At 40.5% G+C, this 13,789-nt stretch overlaps 1 protein-coding gene across 5 annotated transcripts in view; it reads left to right on the top strand.

The window, feature by feature from the left end:
* The window catches only part of daam2 (dishevelled associated activator of morphogenesis 2), a 139,712-nt gene that overhangs the window by 56,232 nt on the left and 69,691 nt on the right, over positions 1–13,789 (top strand). For all 5 annotated transcript variants that reach the window (XM_037542210.1, XM_037542209.1, XM_017690751.2 and 2 more), the window contains one exon: positions 9,280–9,369. In XM_037542210.1, the coding sequence (XP_037398107.1) occupies positions 9,280–9,369 (90 nt within the window). The remainder of the gene's footprint in view (positions 1–9,279; positions 9,370–13,789) is intronic.

Raw genomic sequence — 13,789 nt, 5'->3', positions numbered from 1 at the left:
GATACAACCCAGACATGAAACATATTAATGCAAGGTGTAAACAGCCTCTCACTGAGCAGCGTTGATCTGAATAACAGTTCCTAAATCCATCTGCAAGCCATGAACATGTCAACAGCAAGTCACATGCACTCATATAGATGCATGCAGAAACCAAGTATGCTGACTACATTAAGTAGAATGTTCTGCCTTTGAAGAGAATGGCAGCCTGGACTCAATCAAAGTCTCACATGTTGTTGACTTCCTCAAGCACTAATTGCAGTCAGTTGGTGCCGCACAAGTGATGGTACAGAAATTATGCTTCTGGCTGCCATAGCCCACAATCAAACACACCAGCCTCACTGATGCCACAGGGAACTCGGTCCCAACTTCTTTCTCTGGTCAGCAGTTGTACTGTAGTCTGGTGCACCAGTCGTGTATGGTGGAGAGAGGAACTCGGGCCAGGAAGCATGCATGCAAGGTGGTGGTTCCCAACCTTGGTGGGCCTGTCTTGCATATTTTAACATGATCCAATTACTCAACTAATTAGCAAACCCTTCCTGAGTTGATGTGAGAGTATTAAAGTAGGAAAACCTATTTAGGGTGGGGTCCGTCACATAAGAGTAGGGGTAGATGGATATCAAAATTGCGCTGATCACTAGGACCACCAGGCCAGGGAACCTTTAGGCCAAAATAAGGAATTTGTAGCCTGAATAATAGATACATGTTTATTGTTTATACTGTGTGAAAGTTTTAGGCATCTAAGCAAATTTAACAGTTTACCTCAGCAGTGAGTTTATCACAATATACATTAGAAAAAAGTGGCTGCTTAAGTCCACCTCTTTAGTTCTACACTCATTGCCCATTTTATCAGCTCCACCTACCATGTAGTGATCGTGGTTCACCCTGACGTCAACTGATCAAGGTAAGTGGCTGCTCGTACAGCAGGTTCTCCATTTTTAGTGGCCAAAATGTGAAATGTTGTGGCTGGGGGCACCAGGCAAAAGGCACCTTCTACCACAGTGTCATAGAATCACAGTTAAAGCATCCTTAAATATCTGCGTTCAAAAAACAGACTACATGAAACTGCATGTGTCCAAACTCCCCCCAATGTTCTTATCTATTTTTGGCACACTGCTTGAACCCAATTGGTCTTTAATTAAATATCCAACATCATTGATCAAGTTAACAAGTGCCCCAACATCTGCTCATGCTTCCATAGACTCTCTGAGTCTTCAGTTCATAAACAAGACACAATAAGGTCTTCCACATTCAGATAATTATCCCAATTATATAATGAGAGTTATTCTCTTTATGTGCATTGTTTGGACAGGAGCTCCGAGTGCTGCGAGCATGGAATGAAAAAGTGCTCATTGGTAGGAATCAAATAAAACATGCCGGACATATGGGAGCACTTAGCCCAAGCACGGCAGCCTCATGCTCGACAAAATGAAACGACTCGCAGCTTATTTATGGTAAATATCTTGCCTTGGCTACAAGCACAGCAGACAGAAGGAGAAAATGTGGAAGGAAAGCATTTGCTGTTGTGACGGCTAAATGCGGGAGCGGCCTTCTCCTTTCAAAAAGGCGTCGTATGTTAAATTTTAACACCCCTGGTTAAGCTGCATAGTTTGTTGCGGGAACGTAACTTAAATTAGCAGAAAAATTCCATATTTTAATGTGTCGTTTTGGTTATTTGCTGGTTAACATAACAGGAAAAAATAAAACATAAATTCTAACTTTCAACTTTTAACATTCTAACCATTCTAAAGGTTTGCACAGGCCACATGTTTCGTTTTTTTTCCCTAATATGTTAAATTCATCATCAAAACATGCATGTTCTCTGTAGAGATTGTATTAACTTATTTTCACCTGACAGAAAATCAACAAAACGTAATTTGACCAGCAGCACCCAAACTTTATATTCTGTGGAGTAAAAGTGAGCGTCCACATGTCCGTCCTTTTTATTACATAAGCCGTCTGTAGCACATGCATGACATGAAGAAAAAAACACTTAAGCAGATGAATTTCGTTACATGTCTTATTTCTGCTGTGATGAATATTCCTTAGCAGGATGTTGGCACTGACAGAACTGGGACACAGGGCAGATGGATAAACGGTGTTGGTGATTTTGGGAAATGATACCATCTATAACATTTATAACTTGTGTTTTTTTTTGTTTGTTTTTTTCGTGGTAACAACCACATGGAGGGCACCTTCCCTACATTAGAGTCTGAGAGTTGGATGAGGTCCCACTGAGGAAAATCAATTTCTCTTTTTGTTTATTTCCATGCCACAGGTCACAGATAAGGCATAATAAACCAGTTTCAACCTTGTACACTGCTTCCCCTCAGTGACCTCATTATGATTCATCTTGGCATTAATTCCCAATTTGAATTTAGGACTGCTCTACCTCCTGACTGAGATGATGATTTGTATATTTCATAAAATCTCCATATACTTACACAAAGTTTCCAGAGTCGGAGTTCTGTGTTCCGAGGAAAAATGACTGTAGCTGGTTTTATATCAAGCTAAGGACAGATATACACCATGCTAGCATTGCCTATATGTGCCCCAAGCCTGGGGTGGCCGAAGTTACCAAGCCCTCTACACAGTTTTTATACCGAAAGCCGCACGAAATGAGGCTGTGAGTAATTAACTCTGTCTGATTGATTGGGCCATTTAAAGCGGAGACCACATCACAGATTATAGTCGCTCTAATCAATCACCAGCCAGCCTTTAGAGCAGCATGCATGCTGCCCCGTGATGCATTATGGGGTGTTTTACTGTGCTACAGCTTTGGGATCCTTTGACATATACAGAGCGCTTTGTGTTGCGGTAGAGACTGTGTTGCAGATGTAGGAACAGTGAAAATACAATTCTTGTTTATCTGGTAACTTGATTAAAAACAATAATATTTTATTGTCAGCGTAGATTGCTCACACATTCGAATCATTTGAAGTGGGTTCCCTCTAAACTCTTGGAAGTTTGGGATTCCATGTGAGCATGTGTTGTTTGTTGTGTATCGTGTGGCTTTGTTCCAGTGGAAGACATTGGATGCTCTAAGTACTTCAGAGTACATGTAACATGTCATTTATAACTGTCACTTTGCAGCAATGTCACTTTATTATTGTAGTGTTATTGTTCTGTAGTGCTGTGCAAACATCAGGGACCACCATTCATGTATTTGATTTCCAGCCAAAGCAGCTTTTAAGTTATTCATTTTTCAGGGGGTATTTCTGAGGAGATTAGATATGATAACCCACTGGCATGAGAAAATGGAAAGTCAAAGGAAAAAAAGTTTGGAAAAAAGTTTCCAAAACTGCAGTTTACAACTTCAAGATATTCAATTTTTCAAGATATTGGGACTCCCAACAACCAAACCGTCCCCCCTCAGATCAATGGTACCTAAAGCTGTCATCTTTGGAGGAAATCAAGCTCCACTTTGGCTTCAGGTCTGCAAAAATCCACAGGTGTTTCTGTTCATTCTTTCACTGTGAGAAGACGACTCAACACTTACACAGAAAGGATTTGCCGCTGTCAAGAAGCCCCACTGAGAAAAAGAAAGGGACAAAAAAGATGATGAGTTGCAGTCAAACAAAGAAGCTACTGGTGTTCTCAGAACAATGAACTGACCACCCCAGCATCCAGTCCAGACCTTAACATCACTGAATGTGTTTGGGATTACTTGGAGAAAAAGCGGAAAATGCAACCAACTTCTAAGACTGAACTGTGGAGGTGTGGAAGAATATCTCTGCAGCTTTATTTGGCAGACACAAACAAAGTCTTTTGAACGAATGGAAGGAATGGAAGCTGTGAAACAGCAAAACATGGACACAGTAAATGTTGAACTTTTTTTTTTTTTTTTTCTTGATGCTGAAAAATGAATAACTTGCACTCATTGGCTGTTTTGACCAAAAATCAAGTAAATGAAGGGTGGTCTCTGTGTTTGGCCCAGTACACGACATGTATTCGTCTACATATTAAATGTGTATATTTGCTGGTGTGCATTAGTTGCTGTAATGTGAAATTTAGAAAGTGTTGTGAAGCTGATGATAAGGCGAGGTGCCCAGTGGACATGTGGCAGCCATGTGTGTAGCTTTTCTTACACAAGACCAAGCCTGGCACTGCCACTAAGGAGCGCTTGGTGAAGGAACATGAGATAAACAACAAGGAAAAACTCCAAAAACTGCCACATATATTAAAGGCAGAGTACAATTATAACCGAGGAAGACTGTTAGTCTCGTTTTAGCTGGGAGTCTTTAGAGTGCTTTAGTGGATATACATTAAGTAAAATAAATGCGAGTGTTCAGTATTCAGGCTGGGACTCATGACAATGAGACCAGCAGACATTAATGTCAGAACACACAGAGAGCAGCCTGTTGATTTTATTGAGTAAAACAAAATCAGGACCATTGAGCCCACATCTGGTCAGCAGAGGACATAGACAGATTATCTCTTTCTTTTTGCTTCTCTCTCAAGCCTCACTCTGTCTGTTTCTGGATTTAGGACAATTTTAATCCCATCACTCATGTTTTGTTTGTGGGGCAATTGTTCTGTGTCTCTCAGCATTGCCTGTTGTAAGTAGTATGTGGCATGCAAATCTCTTGAAATTTTCATCGTCCTTAGTTTTGTAACTGAGAAAGCGAAATTAATAGCTAAACATCACCCTTTGTTATCTGACTGTTCCAATGTCTTTAGAAACAGACAAGCAGCTGAATCCAGGCCAAGATGACTACCTTGTTGTTGCCCAGAACTTTAGCTGCATTCATTGGACAGAACATGTGAAGGCTCAGTAAGAACAGAGTGACCCAGTAAGCACCAGCAAACCCAAACATGGGGTGCCTTACTGTTTGTGATTGTTGAGAGACTCTAAATGTTCTCCCGATTCGCACTGGTTAATTTTGGTGTTTCCTTAAAGGTGCAGTGTGTAAGACTTAGGGGATCTATTAGCATGTTTTCATTAGTGTTTGATCGCACATTACAATTAGGCCTGTTTTCACTAGCTTAGATTGAGCCCTTATATGGAGAGGGTCATCTTCCAAAAGAGGCCACTGTGTTGTGCCTGCTGTGTTTCACCTTGAAGCATCAGTTTGAATTGGGTAGTACTACAGCAGAAAGAAAAATCATTGTTCACTGCCAATGGTGGCTAACCATTTTGTGTTGTGAGAACCCAGTTTTGTGACAGATGGAGGATCATACTTATTATTTAGCTCAGTGAAAAGCAGCAGGGTGAATCCTCTGTGTCAAAGAAGCAAAACATAAAGAAAATGAAATTGGCACAGGCAACTGCAGAAAACATGATGATTGCTGCAGGTTCTACTACACGCTTGGTGAGGGAGGGGTATTCAATCACCACTAGATGCCACTGAATCTTACACACTGCACCTTTAAAAGCCATAGCACACTAGCATTTACCAGCAGACACCAACATCGTAATACTGACAGTTGGCTTATTACAACTTCACAGTTAGAACTGAAATTGAACTACTGTGAATGGAGGAGAACATTCTAGAATAATGTTTATGGGGAAAATGTTCTCATGAACAGTATGAAAGGACAGGCTATTCTAGAACAATATGTATGGGGCTAATATTCTAGAACAATGTGAATTGGGAAGACATTGTAGAACAACATGAATGGTGAGAATATATTAGAATACTAGGGTGAATGGGGAGAACATTTTAGGGCAGTGTGAATAGTTGGGAACATTGCAGGACAGTGGAAGAATGGAAGATAACTTTGGGGAGAGAGGTGAACACTGAATTGGGTATACAACATAGAAAAGCACTGATTTGAAAGAACAGTTCTAGAATTGTGTGAACAGTGGGAGCACATTCTAGAACAGTATGAACAATGAAGAACATTTTTAGAACACTGTAAATAGTAGAACAGTGTGAGGAACATTTGTAGGAAAAATGAGTAATGGAAGAGAACATTGGGGAGAGAAATTGAACACGGAACTGGGGTAGAACATTCTAGAATTCTAGAACATTCTAGTCTTTCTCTAGATAGACAAAGCATTTCTTGTAAGTTGCTCTGGATAAGAGCGTCTGCTAAATGCTGTGAATGTAAATGTGGAATAGCATTAATTGAAAGAACATTCTAGAACAATGTGAATAGGAAAAACATTGTAGAACAGTTTGAATAGTGGGGAACATTGTGGGACTTTGGGTGAATGGAAGAGAACATTAGGAGAGAAACCGAGCACTGAATTGGAGGTAGAACATTTTTAAATGTTCTATTCTAGAACAGCATTAATTGGGAGAACATTCTAGAATTGTCTAAGTATGGGAGAACATTCTAAAATAGTGGGAGAACTTTCTACAAGAACATGAAGAATAGTCTAAAACACTGAATCTAGAAAGAATATTCTAGAATAGTGTGAATGAAGGAGAACATTCTAGAACATTGGAAGAGAGCATTTCAGAATAGTAAATGAGGGAGAACATTCTAGAGACTCCCAACAGTCACCCAAAGGTATGGAAACACCAGCACAGCTTTAGGGTAGTTGATATTTTTGGAGAACTCTGGGTCAGTGGGCTCCAGCCTTTTGAGTAGGACATAGAAACACATGTTTCAGAGAGTCTTTTCTCTCTGCCCAGCTCACCGACCCTCAGGAGCATGAAGGTCAGTGGGATTGTTCTCTCTCTCCTCCTCTCAGTGGAGAGCTCTGGGTGGGGAAGCACTTCCTGACTCGCTCGGCCACTTCCCTGTCCTCAGCAAACCCAAACACTGCCCAGATACCAGCACTCGGCGGATCACAGCTGGAGCGGCAGGGAGAGGGCCGGCGGAGGTGATGATTACAAAGCCTCCATCACAGCCAAGCCACTGACCTCTAGTGGGCTGAGTTCTGTCCCTTAAGCAGTGCTGTTGGGTTTGAACGTTTAGGGAAGTCTTTTTTTAGGCCAGAAAAGTAGTGAGAGTGTGACAGTCGTGACAAATACATCTCTCCCTCTCTTTCGCCACCTTCTGTTTTTCTCTCACTCTGTCCTCCACCCTTCTTTCACTTCCTTGCTATGTACATCACTCTCTCCCTCTTTCTGTCTACCTCCTTTACTTTTCTCTCTTAATCTCTCACCCTCCATCTCTCTCTTGTTATTATTACCTTCTCTTTTTTCTCTAAACCTATCATTCTGTCCCCCTCTCTCTATCTCCTTTCTTTCACTATGTCTCTGTTTGCCTTCTCTCTTTCTCTCCCCTCTCACTGTCTTCCCAGTCGTGTGTGTGTGTGTGTGTGTGTGTGTGTGTGTGTGTGTGTGTGTGTGTGTTTGTGTGTGTGTGCGCCTTTCTTTTATTTTGCCACTGTCGCTTTCTCTCCACCTCTCTTTGCCTTTCTCTTTTGCTCTCACTCACTGTTTCACTGTTCTGTTTCTCTCTCTCTCTCTCTCTCTCTCTCTCTCTCTCTCTCTCTCTCTCTCTCTCTCTCTCTCTCTCTCTCTCTCTCTCTCTCTCTCTCTCTCTCTCTCTCTCTCTCTCTCTCTCTCTCACTGGCCATCTGATCACAGCTGACCCCTGCAGTTTCCTGTTGGTCCCCTCTGGGCCTCATATGACTTCCTTCCATCTTGATAGTCTGTGAATTGTCTTTCCTGTCCCTCCTTTGCAGAGAACATATACACACATACAGACACACACAGATTATGGTTTATTGTCCTCCTAAGAGGAAATTCTTTCCACAATCCAGATACGAATGCTTCATATGGGAACATATACTATGTGGCCCAAAGTATGTGGACGCTCAAACATCAGACCCATATGAGCTTGTTGGATGTCCCATTCCAAAGACATAGGCTGTATTATGGAGTTGCTCCCATTTACAGGTCTCTGTGCAGGCCACTGGAGTTCCTCCACACCAAACTTGTCAAGATATGTCTTTGTGGACCTAGGTTGCCACAAAGTTGGAAGCATATAATTGTCCAAAATGTCTTTATATGCTGTAGCATTAACATTACTCTTCACTGGATCTTAGGGCCTGAGACCGAACCCTGAAAAACAACCCCAGGCCATTATCCCGCCTCTACCAAACTTACTGTTTTCACTATGCATTCTGGAAGTTAGCGTTCTCCTGACATCTGCCAAACCCAGATTCAACCATCAGACTGTCAGATAGTGAAGCGCTATTCATCACTCCAGAGAACACATTTCCAGTGCTTCAGAGTCCAGTGGTGGAGTGCCACTCCAGCCGACGCATAGCATTGTGCATGGTGATCTTAGGCTTGTGTGTAGTTGCTCAGCCATAGGAACCCATTTCATGCAGCTCCTGACAGACCGTTCTTGTGCTATTGTTGCTTCCAGAGGCAGTTTGGTTCTGTATAGCAAGTAATACAACAGACATGCTACGCAGTTCAGCACTCAGCTCTGAGTTTTTGCATGGTCTACTACTTTGAGGCTGAGTGGAATTCCGTAATTAAGAGGGGTGTCCACACACTTTTGGTCAGTGTAGTGTATATAAAATCCATTAACAAAAGACATACATGTAGAATCAACATGCATAAAAATACTTACAAAACTCAAAAGCACTTTCCCCATATAAGAGCTAGCTGTACCATAGTGCTCTATAAATGTCATTCACATTTAAGGATGTAAAGGATACAGGCACACTTGGTGTCTTCTGTGTACCTGAAATATATTGAAAGGTGTTCTGTAATTTCAGTACAACAGTGTTTTAACTAAAACGTGAATGTGTGCAGAGAGATCAAATATATATTTTTGTTCGGCCTGAACAGGTGAATCAATATTAGTTTAGCTTTATGTGAATTCCAGAGACGATGAAGCTGAGCTGGGGGCTGTGTGTTGGAGCTGGTGGGATGGGGTGGGGTGGATTGTGGTTAAGTTTTGGATTATAGGGTCTTTATGGAAAACCATGCGAGTATCTTGATCCCTCACCTTGAGGTTTGTTACATAAGAACATGCACACGCACTTTCACTTACTTGCTATTGCAGCACTGACTTGTATTATTGTGTAATTAGTGTTAAATACAGTTAATTACTATAGAATCAGTGTGTATGTTATGTAATTATATGAGAAGCTCATACAGGTATATTGGTAACAAAGCCACTCTTTTCTGTCATATATATATATATATATATATATATATATATATATATATATATATATATATATATATATATATATATAAATAAAATCATAGCCTTTCTATTACGTCTGCTTTGAGGGCAGCACAGTCCACAGTGAACTTTTCAGTGTATTTCAACTGTTTCCCCCCCCTTTTTTTGCTGTATTAAGTACTATTTTCAGACTTTCCATTAGAGGTTTCCTCACTCTCACCTCTGTCCCTGCAGGATGAACTGGACCTCACAGACAAGAACAGGGAGGCCATGTTTGCCCTGCCTGCTGAGAAGAAATGGCAGATCTACTGCAGCAAGAAGAAGGTTAGTGCTTTACACAATGCTTCTGAAGCATTTACAGTAATACAGGGCTGTGCAATATAACAGAAATATAACCTCATAATTCTTGAAGACATTTTCACAGTGCATGAAATGTATCACAGTGTCAACAAACCATCTGGTATAACTGTTTGTTCTCAGTAGTATTGAGGTTAGGTTTAGGGTTTGGACCACTGGTAGGTTTAGGATCAAGTTGAGAGTTGGAGTTTTTTGGTTAGGAGTAAGTTCGAGTTATGGTTAGGATTAGGCCTAGGGTTAGGGTTATTAACCTCTTATGCTCGCAGGTATATTTTGGTTTTTCCATTTAAATTTACATGATTAAATTGTAAGGCAAATTATTCAGTAACTGCATGAAATAAATGTGAATGTTTATTTATTTATTTATTGTAAACGTTCCTCTCAAATTAACAGAAAATGTGTTTTATGATCTCACACATTGCTATATGCTTACAGTTTACTGATGAAAGCCAAAAACCTTAGACACTCTTTGTATTATTTTATAAAAATAATTTTTACAGAGCAGATCACTGAAGAGGAAAAATGGGTTGAATTTCAGTAGAAAATAAACTGAGTTCAGCTTCTTTTATTGTAAGGGTTTAAAATTACATCACTCATCTATTTGACTGGAAAGAAGACAGCTCTAATATGACACCCACCTTTTGAATGTAGCTTATGAAATATGAAAGTTATGAAGAATATGACGGTGCATTTTGGAACCACTGGTGATCTCAGAGTTGAAGAGGTTAAATACAAATGAACAGAAAATTAGTCAGTATGAAGTCAGGATGAAGTCAGGATGAATAAAATAGTTTATTTGATTATTAGTGAAATGCAAGATTAGCATGCCACTAGAATTGTGAACATTTGTTGTAATTATTATTTTTATGCTTTGCAGAATTACATAAAATTATGCAGGGTCTGTAGTGCTCTTTTGCATCTCTGGCATCATCAGGGGCATCTAATAAGCATGTTTAACCCCTTTATTATTCAGGAACTACATGTAAAACAATAATGTCTGAATAATCCACTTATTTTTAGGTTTAAAATTGTGTAATGAAAGTCTGTCCATTTAGGTGTTTAATGAAACTGAATCACAAGAAGCTTTTCTGAGAAAATTGCATGTCATATCACCCTCAACTACAGTTATAGACCAATGCCTAGGAGAGTATTAACACATTTTTACTACTCTTTGATGTGGGAGGTTGGCGATTTAGGGCTCCTGGCAAAAGAGCTTGTCAGATGCTAACTTGCTGCTTCAAGACAAAGAACTGCAAAACTTTCTTATTATGATTAAAACCTTTTGAAATGGAAATGTGTAACCACAGCTCCCTCTAAACCACTGGCCAAAGTGTCCAGCGTACTTGTCACGCGTATCCCCTCCCTTCCTCTGCTGGACAGGGCCGATCCCTTAGAGTTGTGTTTGTGGTCAGCCGCTCTCAGGATATTACTCTCTCTCTGATTACAGTCAGAGGGTTGTGGCCGCCTCCGAAAACCTCACCGGATCTGCGCTACACGAATGCATGACTGTCTTCCACACCAGGTTTTGCTGCTGTAATGTCAGAGAGTGAAGTGTGAACAGTAACTGACTAGTACCAGTTTATCTGAATGCTTTGTCTTTTGACAGTACACAAAACTGTTTGAAAGTTTAGAATTGCTTGTCCTATTAATGATGTTAGGACTTTGAAAGTAATAAATGTTCTGATGTAAAAATTATAAACATGCCATCAAAATTTTTTTTTGGTAGTTTTTATTCCATATTTCAAATATTTGTGAATTTCTGAAAAATAGTAAGTTCTGGAAATGTTGAGTCATGACTCTTTGAGCTATGCCTTCTCTTTGATCCATAAATATAATGACTTCACCTGTTCAGCAATGCTTATTTCTACTAGCCCCCTATGGGATTTCTTATGGTATGTTAGCACTAAGATTATGTGATCTGTCGTAAAGATATGTTTGTGGTACAGATGATATGATGCCACGTTTTCTTTTCTGATAATAATAGTGATCCAATTTTTGTTCTTTAAAAACTACTAACTTGTATAATTAGCAATTTTTTAATTGAAGCACTTCACTAAAGACAAGCGTCATCCTCAAACGACTCATGCTACAACAATATAGAGCTAGTAACATGGCATCACACAGTGAGTGAGTGCTATTTCAGGATAGATTTGTTACAGGATTGGATCACATTCGTCCCCCTTTCCTATATACAGTTAAACATTTTCTGATACCATTACCTGGAGTTGCCAGCCTACAGTTTGGGCTATAAATGAAACTGTCCAAAAGAAGGAAAGTAAAACACATCTATGATGATGCTAATTTTGCGAGCACCTCATAAGATTCTAGTGAACATTGACATGAACGTTTTCTGTCCAATCTACTGCCCTGCGATGGACTGGCGACCTGTCCAGGGTGTATCCTGCCTTCCGCCCGATGACTGCTGGGATAGGCTCCAGCAGCCCCCCGCGACCCTGAGGGAGAAGCGGCTTGGAAAATGGATGGATGTCCAGTCTAGATTAAATCTGGACATTTGAATCTTGTAAAAGATTCCATATTAGCTTTTGACAGACATATTCCATACATTTTCCTTGTATGTTGCAGTGTTTATTTCAGTAAAGCGCTCTCATACTCTGGTACAAGTGACTGAAGCCCATGGATAGACTACTGCTCATATTGTATTACATTGTATAGTATCCTATTCTAATCAGATTCTAATCAGTTGTGCAGGACCAGAACCATTTCCAATGTCTGATTCCAAACTTTTGAGCTCTAGTGTAGACCCTGACAGTTGTGCTCCAGCACAGTCAACACACAGTCTTGAGACCACAATACTGACCCACTGCTCTGCCGAGAGCTCAGCTTGGGGAAGTGGTGTTGGAGACGGGGTGAGGTTTGGAGTAGAAAGCTGATGTTCTCTCATTATGTCCGTCTTCTCAGGGTTTCCTGTCAGTGCAGAGTGACCAAAAGGCCACAAAAAAAAACCCAAGCAAGGAAACAGGAACCAGAACCAGGCAACGATTCACTCGGAAAAACAATGTGGAAGAAAACAAAAGCTCTTTCACCTCCGCTGCTTTGGAGAAAGGCAGTCCCACCATCCCACATATGCCTGCTTAACATGCAGCATGATGTATACAGAAAGAGTTCGACTCTGTGACTGGAGAAAGAGCTCAAAAGAGAGTGATTAAAGCCCTTTCCCTGGTGCTGTGTGTCCCACAAAGCTATAGACACGACACCTAGCTAAGAAGAATGTTCCCTCATTACCCACACGACTTCAAGACCAAATCTGACAGTTCTGTTGTGCGTGTTTGGCAAACTGAACATGAGATGGCACAGTCTGATTATGCTGCTTCAGAAAAGGACTATTCTTATTCAGAATGTGAAATGTTCATTGTGACTGTGGTGTTTTTGGAACCACTCTTAGTTTTCAGTTTTGAAGTACAGCTGTGGATTCATGGATAAGTGTGGGTAATTATGGAGTTCAGTAATAAGCACTTTTTTCAATTACGTTTTATAATAGCATTTAATACCTAGTATTGAACTGTGTTTTGAGCATCCTCCCAAAGCTCCAGTTAGGACAAGTACAAACACCTGTTTTATACAGTAGATTCTGAAGATAATGAAAGAAAGATCCATGAAGCTCCATGGTTGTACCATACGGTTTGCAGTTCTGGGTGCTATAACTCAAAGCTCATAATAACGTTACTGTAAACAAACACACCCTTATATGCATTCCAGCTCTGATGAGAATATCTTGTGGCTGTCATGCAGTTATTGCGCAAGACCTCTAGTGGATGTGTGTTTGTCACTGCTCCAAAACCTTTTTTTTTTTTAAATGGCTCATGCATCTTAAGTCTGTAGTAATGCGTTCTGAGTGACTTGATTTGCGTGATTGAAGTAAACAGGGGCATGCACTCCTTCCCTGTGTTTGCTTGCAGCTGGTGCACTCGTACCTCTCGAGGATGTTAGTCTGAGTGCTGGCCTCTGTATTTTCAGGACGTTTACCTTGGAAATTTGCAATACTTATTTCTCTGCTAGAAATGAATACAAAAACGGCTTCTTAGAATGTCATATTTCACTTTGTTTTGTCAGATCCAAAGTAACTTGGAAACTGAAAACTGACGGAAACTTCTCTTTTGTCTTGGAGTAGCGACCCTTGCCAAAGAAGTGGTTTTTCTGACCTGTTGTGCGAAATGAGTGCTTTCCCTGGCCAGCGCTTTTGGGAAAACAATTCAGACCTGTTTGCTGAGAGGTGTCCTTGGAGAAGCCATGTCTTGTTTTGTATAAACAGGGATTTTGCGGAGGAAATGCCTGATCTCTTGTGAGGAACGTGGCTCTTTAGTGCAGATTTTTATTGAGATATTTAGGTAATATTAAAGCAGATGGGAACCCTCAGGGCCCTCTAGGC

Source organism: Pygocentrus nattereri, chromosome 10 (genome assembly GCF_015220715.1).
Source record: "Pygocentrus nattereri isolate fPygNat1 chromosome 10, fPygNat1.pri, whole genome shotgun sequence".
NCBI lineage: Eukaryota > Metazoa > Chordata > Actinopteri > Characiformes > Serrasalmidae > Pygocentrus > Pygocentrus nattereri.
This window is presented reverse-complemented; position numbering and strand designations above follow the sequence as displayed.